Source organism: Sorex araneus, chromosome 7, assembly GCF_027595985.1.
Source record: "Sorex araneus isolate mSorAra2 chromosome 7, mSorAra2.pri, whole genome shotgun sequence".
NCBI lineage: Eukaryota > Metazoa > Chordata > Mammalia > Eulipotyphla > Soricidae > Sorex > Sorex araneus.
Window position 1 is genome coordinate 30649324 of NC_073308.1, and position 22363 is coordinate 30671686.

Genomic DNA, 22363 nt, shown 5'->3' on the forward strand with positions numbered 1-22363 from the left:
ACAATTACCTGTCAGCAAACTGGATGGTCAGCTCAACCTAAATGCTTTAGTAAGTAATTGTTAGCATTCATGAACTTTTTCTCTGACACAAGAACTGGCATATTAAAATCTTTTCTTTGAAATTTTGTTTTATATGATTATGTATTATTTGACTTGTTATGAAAACGATGATTGAATGCATACTTGTCTTTTCTTCATGCTTTCTCCTTTTTAGAAACATGTTCACATTCAGACATAGAAATTCAGAATGGTTTTTTTTCTGAAGCTCCTACTCACTATCCCTTAAATAAACAAGCACAATACAAGTGCAAACCAGGCTTTGCAACAGCAAATGGTGAAACTTCAGGAACAATTACCTGTCAGCAAACTGGATGGTCAGCTCAACCTAAATGCTTTAGTAAGTAATTGTTAGCATTCATGAACTTTTTCTCTGACACAAGAACTGGCATATTAAAATCTTTTCTTTGAAATTTTGTTTTATATGATTATGTATTATTTGACTTGTTATGAAAACGATGATTGAATGCATACTTGTCTTTTCTTCATGCTTTCTCCTTTTTAGAAACATGTTCACATTCAGACATAGAAATTCAGAATGGTTTTTTTACTGAAGCTACTACTCACTATCCCTTAAATAAACAAGCACAATACAAGTGCAAACCAGGCTTTGCAACAGCAAATGGTGAAACTTCAGGAACAATTACCTGTCAGCAAACTGGATGGTCAGCTCAACCTAAATGCTTTAGTAAGTAATTGTTAGCATTCATGAACTTTTTCTCTGACACAAGAACTGGCATATTAAAATCTTTTCTTTGAAATTTTGTTTTATATGATTATGTATTATTTGACTTGTTATGAAAACGATGATTGAATGCATACTTGTCTTTTCTTCATGCTTTCTCCTTTTTAGAAACATGTTCACATTCAGACATAGAAATTCAGAATGGTTTTTTTACTGAAGCTACTACTCACTATCCCTTAAATAAACAAGCACAATACAAGTGCAAACCAGGCTTTGCAACAGCAAATGGTGAAACTTCAGGAACAATTACCTGTCAGCAAACTGGATGGTCAGCTCAACCTAAATGCTTTAGTAAGTAATTGTTAGCATTCATGAACTTAGTCATCATTACACAAAGGATTACTGTAAACAATCCTCAAATGTCTCAAAATTTGGGGCGAAGTACTAATGTACTTTCATATTTCAGAAAATATATATATTGGTTCTCTGAGCCCTCCAGAGTAATTTGAACATAGAGCCAATATTGATCCCTGAACTATAATGAGTGTCATCCAAAACCCAAAGAAATTTAAAAATTAAGTATTAAAAATAAATAAATTTCTTGCATACAAGTGCATCAACATGGAAGTATCATGCTGAGTGAAATGAGTCAGAAAGGAGACAGACATAGAAAGATTATACTCGTATGTGGAATATAAAGTAGCTGAGAGGTAGAAGCTTACAATGTTGCGATTTCTGGCAGATATTTCTCTGGACTTAGTTACTAAAATACTAAAATATAGAAATCCAAACCTGTGTGGCTGCTAGTGCAGCCTCCTGACCTCATATCTCTTTATTCTCAGCAATGGAAAACAAATTATCAAATGCTTTCTTTTCAGCAGGTCGACTTTAAGGGGGAGAAGCTCCAAATCAATAATAGTGAATTTTTTGTTGAAATATTGAATGTAATCAAAGTAAAGTGGAAGTAAAGTGAAATTTACCAGTTACACATGCGGGGTGGGGTGCTGGGGAGGTGGGGGGTAGGGAGGGTGGTAAACCGTGATTCTTGGTGGTGGAATATGTGGTGAAGGGATGGGTGTTTGAGCATTGTATAACTGAGACTTAAACCTGAAAGCTTTGTAACTTTCCACATGCTGATTCAATAAAAGAATTTAAAAAATGAAATAAATAAATAAATAAATAAATTTCTTTTTAAACATAGAATTATTTGGGGCATTTAAGATAATGTTCTGTAAGGAAAAATATCCGCAGATCTTTCAGTTCAAGTAATTTTCACTTTGAAACACAGCATATGGGCTAGAGAGATAGTATAGCAAGTCACCTTGCATGCAGCACATCTGAGTTTCATCTCTGGCTTCCCAAATGGACCTCACAGAATCAAGAGCCGTAATTTCTGAGTGCAGAGGCAGGAGCAACCCCTGAGCATCAACATGTGTGAGCAAAAGGCAAATAGAATAAAGTACAATATAATTGAGAACTCATTCAAAAGGTAAAAATGCTTCTGTGTATTTTTTTGAGTTCTATGTGCCTTACTCAGTGTCACAATCTGTACTCCAAAATAGGAAATTATTTTTTGAAACGAAAATATGAGGGCTTGAGCTATAGTAAAGCGGGTAGGGTGCTTGCCTTGCAAGCCACTCACCTGAGTTTCATCCCATATGGTTTCCAAAGCACCGCCAGGAATAATTCCTGAATGCAGAGCCAGGAATAACCCCTGTGCATCGCTGAATTTGGCCCCAAAAGCAAAATATATATATGCATATATATATACGATTACATGGTGAATAATTTAAAATTTAAAATTGCATATATTAAAAAAGAGATTTATGGAATATTTTAAAATTTAATTTCCTCATTAAAATTAATCCTTTTTAATAAATAAATTTTTCACTGTTATGTATATGAGAACTTCTAATATTGTTGGTACCTAACTACACAAAATGAATTTTAGTCAGTGAAAAATTGCACAAATATGAGCTAAAGAGATAGTGTAATAGGTACTGTGCTTTTCTTACAAATGGCCAACCTGGGTTCAATCCCCAGCATCGGAATATGGTCCCCTTAGCAATAGCAGGAGTGATTCCTAAGCTCAGTGTGACCCCTGACTTTCACTGGCTGTGGGCAAAAACCACAACAAACAAATATAATTTCCAATGCACAAATCTGTTATGAAACAATTTGTTATCAGTATGCAATGAATGTATAAGTCTAAATGAAAATAATGTGGTTTAATTTTTCAAGAAGGCAGATATAGAAACTTTTGTTTCCTCTTGAGTAACTCCAATCAGTGGTCTGTCATTGATGTTTCTGGATAATTTCATGATACCTTTGAAAAGCATACTAAAGAATACAACTTTCACCCCTTTGGGATGGGAGTTGCACAATTAGATTACTTCGAAATGTAAGAATAAAACATCTAATTCTCATATGCATTAGAATCTTGTGATAGGCCGGGATTTGAGAATGCTCTAATTAAAAGAATTGGTGCACGGTTTATGCTCAATGACCAGCTGGAGTATCAATGCAAACCTGGCTATGAAACCAAAACAGGAAGGACCAGTGGTTCCATAGTGTGTGAGCAAAACGGTTGGTCTGATCAACCTGTATGTCTTGGTAAGTCCTGTTGCTGTGTTTTTATTCTTTTACAGAATTATCAGATGAATGGTTATCTAGAGCTATTTTTTTAAAAATTGTAATATAAACTAAGGTGTTATCTTGCAAATTGATGTAAACTAGGAAGAATGGGTGTTTTGATGCACAAAGAGGGTGATCTATGTTGAACACAATGCAATGTTATAGTACTATACTTTCTGGATCCTATATGTTATGGCTTTGTGAGTGAAGGATGATTATCTTGTTGTCCTAGTTAAAGATATCCACATTATGTAAATATAGAAACTTTCTCTCTCCCTCTCTCTCTCTCTCTCTCTCTCTCTCTCTCTCTCTCTCTCTCTCTCCCCTTTGGGTATTATGGCTTGTAATACAGATGCTGAAGGTTATCATTTTTGTTCCTTTACCTATTTTCAGCACACAGTGCTTATCCAAAGCCATCAGATTCAACCACCTTTTATTCAAAGAAGCAAAAGAGTTCAAGGATTTAGAAAATAGAGATGTGGGTATTTAAACTCAGTTTAGTAATGCAGCTTTGCAGAGAAGCATACCTAAATAAAAGTTTTCTGGGTAGAGAGTTATGTGCAACAGGTGAGGGAGCAAAGAAATGGACCTAGTTTTAAGATATTCAAGCATCTAGACTGGAACAAGAGTGCAGCAGGTAGGGCATTTGCATTGCACTCTGCCAACCTATGTTGCATCTCTGCATCTCCCACCCCCCACCCTCCTATGTTTACTTGAGCCCTTCCTGGAGTGATCCCTGATCCCAGAGTTAGGAGTAATTGCTGCATTTCTCTGATTGTGACCTGAAAACCACCACCACAACAACAAAACACAAAAAACTCAAGCATTATAAAGCCTGAGACTGGATTCACATTGAAGCTAGAGATAATATGGAAAGAATTGTATCATAAGTAGCTAAATCAGACTCTCACTAAATGGTGAGTATATTTAAAAGAAATTATGATAGGAGAGATTAGAGGCAATTTGATATTTTATGAGTAGCCAGGCTCTCTTTACTTTTTTGGCTCATGCCTTTGGGTGTTTGGGCCACACCTGGCTGGCTGTGCTCAGGGCTTACTCCTGGCTCTGCAGCATCCAGGGATCACTTTTTCAGGTGCTCCGGGAACCAGATGCCCTGAGGACTGCACCTGAGTCAGACACATTAAGGCGAGAGCTTTACCTTCTGTTCTAGCTCTCCGACCCCTCTAATAAAGCTCTTTTGGTTGCTGTTGAGGCCATGTTTCCCCAACAATGACCCAGAGATGTTGGAACAAGAAATCCAGAGCAGCATCAGGTCCTTGAGTCCTTATACTGAATCAACCCCTGGTGGACAACAGACGCATCTTTGTACTCTTGAGACCCACTTTCGAGAACACCCCCTCCCAATGTGAACAAAAATACAAACAAGAGAGGAAGAACACAAGAGTATATTATGTATACATTCAGGAACCTAATCAACACCCAGTCATCAGTCTGAGCACAATGCTTTTCATGTTTAAATGAGATGGTTTTTAAGTTTAATTTCTCCATTACTAATGATTTTATTTGTCATCTAGAGTACATTGAAACGCCTTTATGCCTTCAAGTTTTACAATTATTTTAAATAGGCATAGTGTTCTTGTTTCTTTGCAGTTTAAAGATTATAGAATTTTTTTAATATGACAGGTTACTTTTATGGTTTAATAAAACAAGTGTTTATAATCAATATATATGTTGATAAATTTATATTGAGTCAAACAGGTTAATATCCCAAATATTGCTGGGGTGTATTGCCGCTCAGTAAATTAGAATCGCTCAGATGTCAAAATGAAACTACATAACACTTAAAATAATGATTATTTAATATTTCCAGGAAGAGGACTTATTTGACATTGTAGACCTCATATTTACGTGACATATGAAGTTTACTTTGCCAATGATTTGGTTCATATTTTCATTCATCTGTTTTATCATTGTATAGAAAAAGTATGCACTGTCCCGAAGTTAGACGAAAACATATTGGCTACTCCCTCAAAAGAAAAATATACAATTGGAGATGTGTTGAAATTCTCTTGTAGAAATAAATTTGAGAGAGTTGGACCAGATTCAATTCAGTGCTATCACTTTGGATGGTCTCCTAATCCTCCAACATGTACAGGTAAATATTTATCTTACAACTGCTCAATGAAGAATTCAGATTTTTTGTATCAGCATGATTTCTTTTCAGTTTTATGCTAGCTTCTAGTGTTGCTGTGATGTAACACAATTAGACAGATTCATTTCCGTCAAGGATATATATTTGGTAGCAAATATCTTATATTTCTTTACGAAAGAATGTAATTTATCATTGTTTCATGAAATATGTAGAGTGAGTATAGTTAGACACTATGTGATTGCTAATATTTTGCTCTTGCTAAACATTGCACCAACAACATTGAATCTAATTCACATCATTGGTTCATTTCAAATTTCATTGCGCACTTGAGAATTTCTAAATAATATTCTAGAAGGTCCTATTTGATTCATTCACATGGATGGCTTAAACAATATACAAATAGAGTAATAAAATGGAGGCCTCATTGAATGCATTTTAAATATTTTAATGTGTTTATTGAATATGAACATTGGATTTTATAATTTATTTTGAAATATATATAAGTGGAATTTAAATCAAGTTTATAATATTTAGATTCATGAATGCTTTTTCTGGACTTAAACATAGTTATAATATTTAAGTTCAGCATAAGAGATCTGAGAAACATCAATCTTGTTTAATGATATATTTTTGGCACAGCTTAAGAATGCTACAATAAATTATTAAATAAATATATCAAGGAAACATTACCATGAACTCCATATCTGTGTTGGAAATTATATAAATCAATCATTTGTCACACATTTATGCTACAGATCATGTTAAACGTTGTGGTTCCCCGCCTTCACTTTTGAATGGAAGATTGACAGAAGTGGAGAGAGAAGCCTATGAACACAGTACCATGGTGGAATATGTTTGTGATCCTCAGTTTCTGATGAAAGGTTCTAGGAAGATTCAGTGTGTTGATGGAAATTGGACACCTCTGCCTATATGCATTGGTACTGTCTAAGCACTAATGAAACGAAGACTTTTGTGTTTTTATATGTAAAAGTATAACTTGCATCCTGAGGAGATATAATAATTTTATGACAATTTTTGCAGCGGAGCAGAGTACATGCCGAGATAAGCCTGAACTTGAGAATGGCTTTGCTGATTCCTCTGCTCCTCTTTATTATCATGGAGAGTCAATCGAGTTCAAATGCACGGATGGATTCACAATGATTGGAGAGAAATCAGTTACATGTTTCCGTGGAAGATGGACCCAACTTCCTAAGTGCATCGGTATGAGCATATCTCTCAAATTTTATTACTAACATGTATCATTTTCATATGAAAACCCATTTTTCAATTTAAATATTTATTCTTGAATATGTGCATAGTTTTGTTTGTATTTTGGGATAGAGTGCTTCCCTGGCTTTCACCAGGGAATTCTGGGAGTTGACCTGTTTTGTTCTATATTACATTTTTTCAATTTGTGCAACTCAGAGGTTTTTCCGAAGTTCAGATTTAATCAGTCCAGGCTTATGTCAGTGACTTGTCATTACATTTTGGAATTAAGACCACCACCCTCCTTCTTCTGATATGTTACTTATTGTAGATTTATCTATGTCTTTCAAAGTTAGAAAATGGCCCAATAAGACAAATCCTCCAAATCCTCTTTATAAGAACAGAAAGGAAATACAAGCATGACCCATTTTACAAGCATAAAGCTTGAAGTTTTGTCAGGAAGTAGGCATGGTCATTTTTAATTTTTTTTCTAGGGCTAGAGCGATAGCACAGTCGGTAGGGCGTTTGCCGTGCACACAGCCGACCTGCGTTCGATTCTTCTGCCCCTTTCAGAGAGCCCAGCAAACTACCCGAGTATCTCGCCCGCATGGCTGAAAACGGTAACAACAAATCTCACAATGGATACATTACTGGTGCCCACTCGAGCAAATCAATTAGCAAAGGGATGACAGTGATACACTGACAGCAATGTACTATCTTAAATTACAACAGTCACACTGTCACTGTCACTGTCATCCCTTTGCTCATGGATTTGCTCAAGCGGGCACCAGTAACGTCTCCATTGTGAGACTTGTTGTTAATGGTTTTGGCATATCGAATACACCACAGGTTGCTTGCCAGGCTCTTCCATGTGGGCTAGATACTCTAGGTACCTTGCCGGGCTCTCAGAGAGGGGTGGAGGAATAGAACCCGGGTTGGCTGCATACAAGGCAAGTGCCCTACCCTCTATGCTATTGCAACAGTCCAATTAAAACAGTAATTGCACAAAATCTTTCAATAGAGGAAAAGTAGAAATCGAGGATACCATCTCATTAATCTCTCTATCCCTGATATAAAATTATTTACAAGTGTTGAGCTATGTCTTACTCATGAATTAAACTACAAGTTCTAATAAAAAGGAGAATATAATGGCTTCTTATATGGTATCTTTTCTTTTGGCTCCTGAAGTGAGAAAACATTTACTTGTTCTTCTCCTCCTGGAGTCTTGCCTCTCTCAAAATGATAGTGAGCAATTTTCTTTCAGATACAACACAACAGAAGTTAATATTCAGGAGGGTGGGTGGGTAGAAGACCTTCTCAGCTACTGCTATAACTTAGTCATAGGAGACAGGCCATTTGTACCAGAAAACCAATCTGGTCATGCCTTCTGCTCTGTAAGTGAATCTTTCTGGTTGTTGGATGTCCCAATCTTGGGTGATCAACTAGAAGCTTGAGGACCTCTTTCACTTCCCTTAAGTACCTTGTCCTCAAGACTTTAAGGGTCCTCTATTTACAGAAAGACTTGTATCTCCAATCTTGTTTACATTCCAGTTTTCCAATCCATTAATTATTTCAAGAAATGTGTATAACTTTGACTATTAGAGTAAGGATTCATAATATATTGTTCTCTGATGTATTATCAGCACATATTACCACCGATGACCAGTAGGGGACATTCAATAGAAGTTTGTTCATTTAGTCAATTAACTTTGATGGTTATTAATCCTAATTATCTCTCAAAATAGAGTTTAATATAGTCCTATTTAGTTGTCATTGGTTTTATTTTCATTTTTTGATCACAGGATTTATTTCACTATTCACTCTAGTCCAGTTATTTACTCCTCTCACTATGTCTGTTTTCTTTTAATGAACAACGTAATCCTTTCAGACAATAAACACCACCAGACATAGGAACACCACCACTTCTTTTGAATATATGTAGTCAACATTAACCACATATTATATCATATATAACATTAGCATAATTACATTCCTTTGGTTAATATTCTTGAAAAATACCCTGCTAATTATTAGTCTAAATCAGCCCTTAATATAGGAATATATTCTCAGACTGCTTGTGTAGTTCAAATTAGTCTCATTTCCAATGTTGAAATGCAAAATTATTATTTTTCTTCAACTGGTAATCTATCTCAAACATTTTGTTTATCTTCATTGAACTTTATTAAGTACCATTCAAGCAAATATCTAAGATCTGTATTGATGTTTTACCACAGTGAAAAAGAATTCTCACTTGCATTAAAGCTTTGAAGATTGTGACTACCTGTTGCCTAAAGGAGCCATAATTTTTTGCTTTTTGGGTCACACCCTGCGGTGCTCAGGGGTCACTCCTGGCTCTGCACTCAGGAATTACCCCTGGCCATGCTTAAGGGACCACATGGGATGCTGGGAATCAAACCCGGGTCGGCCGTGTGCAAGGCAAACGCCCTGTCCGCTGTGCTATCACTCCAGCCCGTAAAAGAGCCATTTTTAACTCATGTTGAACCTAGAAAAAATGTATTATGATGTTGTGATATTATTGGAGAATGAAATCATTTGATTATAAAATAGCTTCTCAATGACTATAAACTATATAAATCAAGCAGGTTTTGACATTAAACTCTCCTCCATTTTTTAATTAATTTTTATCCAAAATTTATTTACTTAATTATTTATTTTAATAAGTGAATCACGTGAGGTACAGTTATAGGTTTACAGACGTTCGTGCTTGCGTTTCAGTCATGCAATGATCGAGTACCCATCCCTCCATCAGTGCCCATTTTTCACCACCATGTTCCCAGCATCCCTCCCACCACACCCACCCGGTCCCCTCCAACCGACCCTCCTCTGTGGCAGGGCATTCCCTTTTGCTCCTTCTCTCCTTTTGGGTGTTGTGGTTTGCAATAGAGGTATTGAGCAGCCATCATGTTCCATCTATAGTCTATACAGGTATGTTTCTTTGAATTTTGGTTACCATACACAAGATCTCCTTAAATATTTACATTTTCCTTAAATAATTACATTCTACACACTACCTCCAGCATATACTTTTCTTCTTGTGTCACTTTACCGTTCTAGGCTAGAAGTGCTTCACATATTGAGCCTAAAATTTCTTCTGTTTTGTTGGAAAAAAATGAATACTCTGGCAAAGAAACTTCCCCTTTTCCACTTTCAGAGCTCATTGTTTTCCAGGGACGATTGTTTTCGATGAAATGTTTAAAGGGATTTAAAATGATGCAGTTTTGTTGAAATCAAGAATGAAATTTGCACAGATTTCAGTAATAGGAAAAAATTAAGTCATGTGATGACTGTTAGACTGCTACTGATAAAGAACACCGTCTCCAAGGCCTCTTCTGTTCTCCTAATCCCAAAGTGCAAAGTATATCCGGGATGGCACTTACTCTAAAATGTCTGAGGTTGGAGACAAGATATGTTCATATATAGTAGTTCATCTCAAGCAATAGGATCAGGAGTAATTTGATTGGTGGGATTTATGGGCATAAGGTATCATTTCACTGTACTCTTGACACCATCTTCTAAATATTTTAATCATTTCATCAGTTCTTATTTGTATTTTGAATATTATATTTTCTTTTCATAGCAAGAAATAAACTTAAGATGTGTAGAAAAGAAAAATTGATTTCATCTCATCCTTTTAAGAATAAGTTTAATCACAATGACAATGTAATTTACACATGTAATAGTAAATCAGAAATAAAATTCTCAACCTGCATAAATGGAAACTGGGATCCTGAAATAAACTGCAAAGGTGAGCTCTTCTGTTTAGTTTAAAAATATTCATTCTTTTTTCCCTAAATTATGAAAATTATATTTTGTTTCTTCTAAAAATAGCTACCATATATTAAAGATAATTTTAAATAAAATATAAATTAAAAATTAAGCAAAACAGTTTATAAATTTAATTATATAGTTATACCTATATGCATATGTTTTATATATATAAAAGATGTAAATTTCAAAACAAGCATAAAATGTAGGAAGATTTATTATTCTTGTTTTATTGCTATTGTATTATTTATGACACAAACATAGCCTTCCACTAGACATCCTCAAATCTTGCTCCAGTCCTCCCCATTCAACCTTCCATGTCTTTTAATTCTCTTATTATATGCCCACATGTTTATTTTTGTTTAATATTTCCCTTTTATGCTGGCTTTCTTACTGCATATATATGTGAAATCATACAATATTTTCCTTTCTATTTTAGACTTTCTTGCATGGAAAAATCCTTTGAAGTATCTTCCATTTTCCTGCAGGTGGCAAGCTTATGACTCTTGTTTGGAAACAAGTTGTTTATGTATTTAAAATAATGGTGCTTGAAACATTTCAGTACCTAGGACTCTTCGAGTTAATAATTTTGTCTTCTTTGGAAAGGTGTGAGATTGCTTCATCATTTAGAAATTCTATCATGGTATTTGGAGGATCCTTCATAGTTGTTTTCAAAATTATTGCACCAATTTACATTTTACCTAGAAATATGCCAAGGTTTCACTATCTTCATACGATTAATTTCTACCTTTGACTGGTAGTCGGAATGAGTGCTTCTTATGATTTTTATGTTCAAAATGTATGTATGTTATGTTACATGATATATCCTGGACTTACACCTTTACTATGTCCAGTTCCATGTGTGCTAAAGAAAACTGTGAATTCAGCATTTTCAGGGGTTGGCCCTATCTATGTCCATTAATTCAAATTCTTTCAACTCCTCATTTAAGGGTCTTCTATCTTTACTATCTGTTTGTCTAGTTCATGTGTCTAATGGCCAAAATGGAGTGTTTAAATCTACCACTCCTGTTTTGTTTCTGTCTGAGTGGTTCCTTAGGCCTGTGAAGCGAAGTTTCATCAAATTTTTTGTTCCTTTGTTTGGTGCATACATGTTGATGAGAGTTAGTAGTTCTTGATCTTGTGTTGCTTTAACCAAAATGTAATGTATGCCCATACCTCTAATTGCCTTCTTTATGTTAAATACCATTTGGTTTGATATTAGTGTGATTACCAGCTTTATTTTTGTTTACCATTTGCTTGTAACATTTTCCATCCTTTCACTCTGAATATGCATTTATGCTGTGAATTTAGGTGTATTTCCTCTAAGAAGCAAACACATTGATATAGTTTCCTGAATTAACCAGTCATTCTGTGATTTCCTTCTTCCCACACTTTAAATACTGTGGCTTACAACGTCGTTCATGATGATTTGTTACAGGCATGCAGTATCCCAACACCAGTCCCACAACCAGTGTCACCTTCCCTCCACCATTGTCTCCATTTTCCCAACCATCCTTCAAGTCTGCCCCCATGGCAGGCCTACAGAAACTTATTTTATATTGCTTGATATCTATAAATGGCTATCAGAATGATCAACAAGTATTTCTTTAGATGAAAATTGCTGTATCTCCCATGTGGATTTAAGTCCTTGTCAGGGAGATTACTGAAGTGCTGCTACAAGTTAATCCTCTGTGTAAATGGTTTTGTAAGTTGAGGCTGGCTTCTACATCACATCTCATCCAATATGATGTTGTACTTTTGTACTGTATTGTCAGTGCTGTCCATATCTCAAAATCCAGAGTTTTGAACTGGTCAGTTCAACTGCCATTAAATTTTTTATTGATGAGTTTGCATGGCAGTGGAGGCGCTTTGTAAACTTGATTGCTGGGACTTCTGAACATACAAGGAGGTGGGTGGAGGTTGCCTATTCTGTTTCTGATAAGGCATGGAGAATTCAGCCATAGGGCCCACCAGGTAGCTGTGGTTTCAGACTGTGTAAATTCACTCTGACCTTCAGCAGTCCTAAGGTGATAGAATCTGGCCAGGGCATGCTTGGCAGCTTTGGGGGTGGAAACCAGTGGCAACCGTAACTTTGTTTGGGCTGGCACCCTTCTTCAAGAGTTCCCCCATTCACAGAACGAGCCACTCTCTCAGACAGACAGAAGTATCTGAGAAGTTTATGCAGCTAGTTGATCTCTTGCAAGGTTTATTTGTGACTCTAAATAATGAGCTTACAAGCTGCAGAGAAGATTTGTTGGCAAGACACACTCTGTGATGTTCAAGGGAGAGTTCCATACATTATCATTCAGAGAAATTATTGGTACAAATTATGCATTTTAAAAAATCATTCTTCTTTTATGATTTTGATTATTTTTACCTTAGATATTTGTGTTTGGCAGGAGATCCTTCTATATTCATTACAGAGCTGGATTAGATTTAGAAAATGTCTTGCCCTCTTGTTTGTCTGAGAATGTTTTCATCATCTCCCATTTGAATGACAATTTTGCAGGGTGGAGAGCCTGAGGATGAAGATTCTTTTGCGAGTAGTGTTCTGAATAGATCATCCCATTTTCTTCTTGCTTGTATAATTTCATAAAAAAGATCTGCTATAAGTTGGATGTTCTTTCTTTTGTTTTTTAGATTTTGCTTCTCTCTTGAAACTTTAAATAATATGTGTCTTTGCTCTTATCAGGTTTTTTACAATATGTGTTGGTGTTCTTCTATTTGGAGACATTTCATTTGGTATTCTTTGGGCCTCTTGATTTTATGCACATGTTTCCTCATAATTGGGGAAGTATTCAGCTTCCATCTCTGTCACTAACTTTGCTTCTCTTTCCAGGGTGCCTAAGACTCAAAGATTCTTCCTCTGATGTTGTCTAGGAAGTATGTTAGATTGAATACCATGTTTAAGTTGTTTTTCTTTTGGCTCTTCTTCTGTGATGCTCACTTGTGATTTGACTTCACTGACAATCTTCTATCTGAATTATGTTGCTGTGAGTGGTTACTGACTTCTTGGTCTTTTTCCACTCCACTTCAATATATTCTCTAATATTTTGCATCAGTTTTTCTTTGAAATTATTGAGTTTCTCTCTTCAGAGATTCTTTTATTTCCTTTATTTGTCATTAAGATCATTCATTTTCAAATAGTGTCAAAATTTGTGTGTGTAAGTCAAAAATTGTAATAGGCTTGATGATGCCTCTGGACACATGTCCCCATGTGATTTACAAACTAACTTCCTTGTTCTGTTTTGTGGGCGGGAACCATGGAGCTGCTAGCAAAGATTCAAGTCTTTGGTGATGACCACCCAGACTTCAGGGATACCTGCAGATGATGAATGAGGCTGGATCAGCAGGACTAGGATTCTGTGGTACAAAAAATGAATCAATGTGAGGCCGGTCCCACAATGTAAATGGAAGCAGTGTCAGGGTGATCTGATTCTCCCATGTGTCGCTGTTGTTTTCCAGCAGGTGTATAAAAGTGTGAGGATGGGGACTAATTGATGTTTCAAGGCTGCATAAGCAGCTGCACAGTTTCATTGTGAAATCAGGGAGACCACACTGAGCTGAAGCCCTACCAGCTCCTCTGGCCCAGTGAATGTGGACCCATATTTACATAATTTTTCATACTTCTTTTCTTCAAAACTCTTCTGTTCTCATTTAATGTTGCTCATTATTTTTAAGAAATATTATTATCTGTTATAAAGACATTCCCAAGAAATAGTAATTATTTAGCATCTAGTTTTGGTTGAAATAACTGTCTATCCTCGGAGCTGGAGCAATAGCACAGTTGGTAGGGCGTTGCCTTGCACTCGACAGACACAGTTTCGTTTCCCAGCATTCCATATGATCCCCTGAGCACTGCCAGGAGGAATTACTGAGTTCAGAGCCAGGAATTACCCCTGTGCATTGCCGGGTGTGACCCCAAAAAGCAAAAAAAAAAACGCAACAAAAAAATATCTCAACCCCCCTCCAAAAATAATACCCATCTATCCTCATCCCATTCTCTAAATTAAGAAACAAGAGAAATATAGGGACACTTGTTATTTTGTAATCTCACAATTCTGGAATGATAAGCAAGTTCTTAAGTAAATTCTCATTAATTTAATAGTAGAATATACTTTAAATAAATAAAATTAACATGATGGCAGAACACACTGAAATCTATGGGTATAGTGTAAGCAAAGGTATCTACAGCTTTAAAACAGACATGGGAAAACAGGGAACAAAGTTAAAGCAATATTGCAATCTAATGCCTAGAAAATCAAAAGGACACAAATGCTAACTAGAAGTAAATTGACACAAATATTTAAAAACTTAAACAGGTTATAAATAAAATGATGAGAAATGGTTTATGGTTGGTCCGACAAATGGAATAGCTACCAAGGCGCAGTGCAGAATAAGAAGGTGTTTCTTGTGAACACATTGAAAAGAAAACTCCACCAAGATATTAAAACCAGAAATAACAAAGTAGTTTGGGGGGGAGTTGGGCCACATCCAGGTAGAGTGCTGCCTCTGCACTCAGAGATTTATTCCTGGAAGGATCAGGGGTCCACATGAGGCTCTGAGGATTGAACCAGGGTCGGCACATACATGAGGAGTGCTTGTCTATTCTGCTCTGCCCAGCCACAGGAAAAATATTTTGGTTAGCTTCAAAGTTATAACTCTGATGATGTTAATAATTTTGAATAAAGTATACTCAGTCCGTCAATTATTTTTTTGAATTGAATATGCCATTTTGGAAAATTGAGAAGTCTTTTAATTTTCACTCTATGTATTTCAATATAGCTTTAAATGAAATCAAGATTTACTATGAGAGAAGAGAGCAAAACTCAAAGAGCAATAGTGGAGTCAAAACTTTTCTAGGTACAAACATCCAGGATCCTTCTCATTTGAAGAGGTCTTCAGAATATGTGCTCCTAAGATATAGCAGAGATATGTTTTAAGGAACTCATGATTATATGATTATAGAGGAATCTTTTAAATTCTGCTGCTCTTCCACTAATATCAGACTGATGATCTGTTAACCAGGTGCATTTTGTCAACCTATATGTTTCTTTCTAGACAGTGCAAACAGAACAGTTATTGTACCTTTAGGGAAGTTTTACACTTTTAATCTTATAACTAGGGATCATATTTCCTTCTTATCTTGGCCAAAAACTTGTTTGTATGTTTTGTTATCTTCTAAATAGATTCTTTCTCTGATAAATCAGCATCCCTTGGTAGACTATATTGAAGTTTTCATTCTTTTAAAAAGTTATTTTCGGTAGGGCAGAAGTGATAGCACAGCGCGTAGGGCATTTGTAGGGCATTTGCCTTGCACTCGGCTGACCTGGCTTCGATTCCCAGCATTCCATATGGTCTCCCAAGCACCACCAGGAGTAATTACTGAGTGCAGAGCCAGGAGTAACCCTGGAGCAATGCTGGGTGTAACCCCCCCAAAAAAGCAAAAGCTAAATACAAAAAAAGTTCCTTTTGGTCCACACTCAGAGAGGCTCAGAGACAATTACTGGGTCCTATGTATTAGCAGTTGCTCCTGAATGTGCTCAGGGGACCATGTGGTGCCACGGAGTGAACTCTGGCCTTCCCCAAACAGCATGAACTCCAGTCCTTTGACTTATTCGTTCCCCCGCCTTTAAGATGGTTTTAATCCAATCCTTAAGCATTCTTGTAGTCATATATGTATATATTTTTGTTTAAAAACCCTAGATCAATATTTATTGCCTATAAAAGAATCTGTAGCAAGTATAAAATTTAAAACATTTGAAGACTATTACATCTGCCCACACTGGTTAAAAGCACAAACCTCCAGGGCCTGGATTGATAGCACAGCAGGTAGGGCTTTTGCCTTGCATGAGGCTGACCCGAGATTGATTCCAAGCATCCCATATGGTCCTCCAGTACAAGCAGCAGTAATTCCTGAGTGCAGAGCAAGTAGTAATGCCTGTGCATCACTGGGTGTCACCGGAAAAGCAAAAAAAAAAAATAGTGAAAATGTCCTAAATCATGACATATTATACATAGAGCATATAATCACATAATCATTATGATAATTTATTACTGAATTTTGTATTTCTTGAATTATTTTTGTAATCTTTTAACGTGATTTTTATCAAGATATGCAATTTTAATAATTTTAGGTCAAACAATACAGGTCTGCCCACCTCCACCTCAGATTCCCAATAGTCAAATTATGACGACTACAGTCAATTACCGGGATGGAGAAAGAATATCAATTCTCTGCCAAGAAAATTATCTAATGCAGGAATCAGAAGAAATGGAGTGCAAAAATGGAACCTGGCAGTCAATACCACGCTGTGTAGGTCAGTATTGTCTAGTTTGCAACAACTATTCCCAAAACGGTTGGTTTGTTTAAATGAAAGTAGTGAAACTTGTTCATTTACTTTCTCTTGAAATAGCAAATTACCAATACAAGCAAACAGATCAATTAAAAATTTTCTATTTGTCCTGAGAAACTAATGGGAAAAAATGGAGGTTGCTATGTAAAAAGGGCTATAAGTTTTACTTATGACTATTTTTACTCCTCATGAAAAAAAAATTGGAGAAGTCGGTTGGGGCACATTGAACATATATGTGAGATTTGCTAAGGATATCTAATCACGCAAGCTTCGTGTTTTTTGATCTTGTAATTTATTTTTGTTCACGTTTCCCTCAGATAAAATGCCAGTGTTGGATTGATTTTTTCATTTTCATATTTTAATTGATACCAAAGTTATACAAACATTTTCTTTTGGATCTCTGTTGTTCCTCTAGAAAACTTCCATTTTCTCAGCCACCTCAGATTGAAAATGGAAGCACTGCATCAGCTAGGTCTTCACTGGGGCCCGAAATTTACCCACATGGCACCATACTGAATTACACTTGTCAAGCTGGCTTTAAGATATTTGAAGAAGACAACATGATAACATGCTCCAGTGAGCATAGTGCAACAACTAATTTTTTTCAGTAAAATTTGTAAAAAGAATCAATTCCCATCAAAATGATATGGGAGAACTATTCTGATTTATAAGTTTATATTCATTGACATGTTGGACAGGATTTTCGTACTCTAGCAAAGAATTTTGGTATGATCAAATCAATCTACTATAGGCAATTATATAGGCTCATTATAAATACCACTTGTAATTCTGGCATTTTTTGTATTGTAACTCAGTATAGAGTGAAGTTAAGTTTACCACTTCATATACCATGCTTCTGAATACATATAAGTACTTTAGGGAACTATGCAGTGTTTGCTAGAATGTCGTGATCACTTTTCAGCATGAAGGTACAATTAAAAATAAATTGGAATAAGTCAATAGCAGTAAAATCTTAGAGACCCCATGCAAACTGCAGTGTATTTTTTTATGAAACCACACACTTTATTTTATTCTGTGAAATTGGATTATCTCTTAAATGTGCAAATCCTTGAGTAGTGTATGAAATATTCACCTTTAATGCTTAGATTGATGACCACCATTCATTGACAGTTTAAGTATGTTGGTTCAGGTCCTCTCCTTATGTCTTGGTCGCATTTTTTTACCTACTTTTGGCATGACTCAACCTGTTTATCCTGTACCTCCCAGTGTCCATAGACCAGGTCTTGTCCCCCATCATACTTTATCTAGAGTCTGGCTTCTGGGTTTGAGCTCAGTGACTGGAGCTTGACAACTGTGTCTCCTTGCTGGTGACAGCACCTCTGTCTCCTTTCACTGGGGTCTTGCATCTCCTCAGCTCTTTCACCCATGAGGTTCCTTTCTTCTTGAGCCCTGTGGCACTTTCCTGCCGTCCACCCAGGCACAGAGGAGGGGTCTAAGAGACTGGTACCAGCCATAAACCCTCTGATGTCGCATTGTTTTGCACTCAACCAACCATTTTCATTTTTTATTTCACTGAGTTACTTTTACTTCAGTGGGTAAAACTTAAAAGACCAATTAATGTTTAAGCAGAAGATTTCACCACACAATCAGGAGACGATGTGGTGCCCTTCACCTTTCCTCCACTTCCACTACAACAGATGTCTTTTGTCCTTCAATTGGTTTATGAAAAATTTTTTTCTGCCTTTTAGTCCATAACTGAGAGTCTGGGGGGACCATATAGCACGCTGAGGATTGAACCTGGGTCAGCTGTATGCAAAGCAAACACCCTGTCCTCTATACCATCACTCCAGTCCCATAAAAAAATACTTGTAATAGTAGAGTCCCTAGAGCAAACATATTCGCTAATGATCTATCTGCTTTTATGCAGGCTAAAAGGAAACTGTTATAAGCATTACTATTTATAAATCAAAAGTTCTACATTGAATCTTTTCCATCATGTAAAATTATGACTCTTTATATTATGTACGTTATAGTTTGACCCATTTATTTTTTATTTTTTTTATTTTTTTATTTTTTTTATGAATCTAGTAGATAGATTTCTTTCTTTTTTTTTTTAATTTTATTGAATCACCATGTGGAGGGTTACATAGTTCTCAGGATTATGTCGGTTATACAATTCTTAAACACCCTTCCCTTCACCAGTGCCCATCTTCCATCACCAACCCCCCCAGTATACCTTCCGCCCCCTCCCACCTCCCCAGTCCCCACCCTTGTACTTGATAAGTTTCACTTCGTTTATGCCTTATCTCGATTACATTCCATGTTTCAACACATAACTCACTACCGTTGTTGGGGTTTCCCCCAAAAAAGAAAAGCAGTCCTATTGCCAAGGAGGCATTTGATAGTTCTCCACTACTAAGAATATAGAGATATTAAGTCCTGCTGTTTGTTACATAACTTTTCTTTTTCCCCCTTGCCCCGCGCCACCGAGTTCACGCCTGTTTAGTAATCGCCACGCTGCCTGACAAGGGAAAAAAAAACGAAAAGGATGGTTATTTCCCGTCATCAGCAGACGTGGGGCTCTGGCTTAGTTGATAGACTAGTAGAGTGTCTGCAAGCAGTTTCTGGAACCGAAGGTCTTGCGCTGGTATCAGCTCCGGCTCGAGATTCCACCAGCGTCCCACTGTTCCATGTACATAATTTTTCCCCTTATATCCCATTCCCACGCCACCAGGTCTGTTTGCTTAATGGACATCACACTGTAGTTGACGACACGCCGCGTTTCTTCCCGAAAAAGAAGAAAATTTCTTCTCAGCTGGCGTGGGGATATAGCTTAGTTTAGTCTAGAGAGATGGCTACCCGTTTTGATTGCCTTCAATATTTCAGCAACAGACTTACTATTCTTGTTAGGATCTCCCACAAAAGTCCGACCCATTAAAAGCGAACCATTACATATTGCTGATGCTAAGATGACATTAGGTTTTGGGTTTCTGTATAAAGTCCAGGAAAAGTACAACCAGAAATAACATCACTACAAACTTTTACCCTTTTATGGTGCTCATAAGATGGAGAAGTCCTGCGCTGTGTTCAGGAGGGAGGAGTTGAGAGAGAGACAGGTTAAAAGAATTGGGGGATGCCCGGTTCCCACTGTTTCAGCGCACCGTGGGGTCTCTGGTCCCATGCCGGAATTAGTTCAGTGGGCTGCCTGGAGTCCAAGGGCGCTCCCTTGGGCTCTTCCATCATGCTCGCTCCGCAGCCGGATCCAAAGGGAAGCACACCGCAGATAGATATTTAGACCCATTTATTTTTTATCCTAAACTTTTGTTCTTTCTCTCCCATAAATGTAATGGATATTACCATGAAATCAGTAAGTTTCAATAAACCAAATATATTTTTCAGACGCTGTAGGAAATTGTGGTCCCCCTCCACCTATAGCAAATGGAGATACTATTTCACTGCAACTTAAGGAATATGTTCCAGAATCAAGAGTTGATTACCAATGCCAATCCCTTTATAGACTTGAAGGACACAGGACAATAATATGCCGCAATGGACAGTGGTCAGAACCACCCAAATGCATCAGTAAGTATTTTAATATGCCTCGGGCTGGAGCGATAGTACAGCAGGTAGGGCATTTGCCTTACACTCGGCCAATTCGGGACAAAAGACATTGCCAGCATCCCATATGGTCTCCAGAGCACCACTAAGAGTAATTCCTGAGTGCAAAGCCAGCAGTAACCCCTGTGCATGACAGCTGTGGCCCAAAATAGGAAAAATGAAAGTATTTTATTTTAATTATTTATTTTTTAAAAAATTATTTAATATGCTGGAGGAGTGAAGGAAAATGATAGGATCTAAATTATAGTTTGATGTTCAGAAAAACAGTTCACAGATTCACAAATCTTACTGAACACAGGACTACAAAATATGGATATGAAAGGAAATAAAGTTTGAATACTCCTTGTTTGAAGCACAACAATGAAACTTCTTTAACATAGGGTCTTAATATGATAAATGACATTAGGAATCTTTCATTATACATTTTAATTTTCACACTTTAAACATTTTAAATTCACATGATGTGTTTTCAATATTTTGGTTTGTCAAAAGTTTGCTATTAAATTCTTGGATGAGTGTAGGAAACTCGGCTTGAAAGTCTGACATTTGTGAGTAGTATTTGTCTACTATTTAAAGTTTATAAATTTTCCTTTTCAGGTCCCTGTGTAATATCAGAAGACATCTTACATGAACATAATATAGCATTCCGATGGGTGAATAAAAGGAAGGTTTATGCTGAGTCAGGGGACATTGTTGAATTTGATTGTAAACCGGGATATCATAGAGTGTCACCATCTGAAACATTTCGAACAACCTGTCGAGATGGAAAAATAGCATTTCCCACTTGTGGGTAAATTAATGTTTCTAGTGCAGTCAGAAACTTAAGATATATACATTTGTTTTGAATATTCGTTTATAATCCATTCATCTCAACTTATTCTTAATGTTTAAACTTTATTCATAGTTAGCAAGCTAGGTACACATTATGTGGATGAAGCAGTTTTAATCTGAGAGATGCGTGATTACATTTTAAAAGTAACACATTAAAAGTTTGTAAAAAATAATGTGTGTACCCTATTTGTAAAATGTCTGTGTTTTGAAATTTGACGTAGAATCTTTTCTGCCTACTTCCTCCTGTCATTCTGCTAATATTGTTCCACCTCTTTCTAGAACTTCCAGGGATTTCTGAGACTCTATTTCAAAGAAACTGTAGAAATGTTCATACTTTCAAAATACTTCCAATTACAAACACTTATAACTCAGGCTAAATTAAATGTCTATGCTAAGAACAAAATATAACTACCTCACTTTTCTTCATTTGTGACTAGATTCCAATTCCAAAGTCATGCAATAATCTTCACACTTTTGTTGATACATGACTAAATTGAAACTTTAAACTAATGCTGATGATTAGAAGAGTGGGAAAGAGCCTGAGATACAAGAGTTAGGTATCATATGTAACACTTGAACTTTCATAGAAGCAGATTGGTGTAGTCATTATGAAAAGTCATAATTCATGAAAATGAAAAGTCTCTTCTAATAGTCTCTCTTGGGTACTTACTAAAAGGGCACAAAACAGTAAGTCGAAGAAAATAAACATAGCCATGTCAAAGCGGCATTATGTACAAGAGTGGACTGGGGAAAACAGAAGTTCCCATTGACATGCGATTGGATAAGGAACATACTGCTATGCTCAGTGAAATACTGACAGTTATTTTAACAGAATGAGATATTGTCACTTTTTTAATTTTCAATATTTATTTACTTTTTTTATAGTTTATATTTAATTAGTGAGTCAACGTGAGGGTACAGTTACAGATTTATACATTTTTGTGCTCATGTTTCCCCCATACAAAGTTCGAAAACCATCCCTTCACCAGTGCCCATTCTCCACCACCAGTAAACCCAACAGCCCTCCCACCCTCCCCAGTCCCATCTCTCCCCACCCCACACTGCCACTATGGCAGGATATTCCCTTTTGTTCTCTCTCTCTGATTAGGTGTTGTG

The 22363-nt window shown here is 36.4% G+C and overlaps 1 protein-coding gene across 1 annotated transcript; it reads left to right on the forward strand.

Moving 5' to 3' along the window:
- Positions 1–679: 679 nt before the first annotated feature.
- On the forward strand, positions 680–21371 carry LOC129406442 (complement factor H-like). Its single transcript, XM_055144207.1, has 10 exons — positions 680–749; positions 911–1093; positions 3179–3355; positions 5316–5492; positions 6245–6427; positions 6531–6710; positions 10294–10461; positions 16619–16801; positions 20198–20380; positions 21014–21371. The coding sequence occupies exons 1-10, from the start codon at positions 680–682 to the stop codon at positions 21208–21210; spliced, it is 1701 nt and encodes a 566-aa protein (XP_055000182.1). The 3' UTR covers positions 21211–21371.
- Positions 21372–22363: the final 992 nt, after the last annotated feature.

Bases quoted from the DNA above. Each gene is read 5' to 3' on its own strand.
- LOC129406442 (XM_055144207.1), top strand. From the start codon at position 680: ATGGTGAAACTTCAGGAACAATTACCTGTCAGCAAACTGGATGGTCAG. The intron at 3,356-5,315 runs GTAAGTCCTGTT...ATCATTGTATAG, and splicing joins TGATCAACCTGTATGTCTTG to AAAAAGTATGCACTGTCCCG. The intron at 10,462-16,618 runs GTGAGCTCTTCT...TAATAATTTTAG, and splicing joins TCCTGAAATAAACTGCAAAG to GTCAAACAATACAGGTCTGC.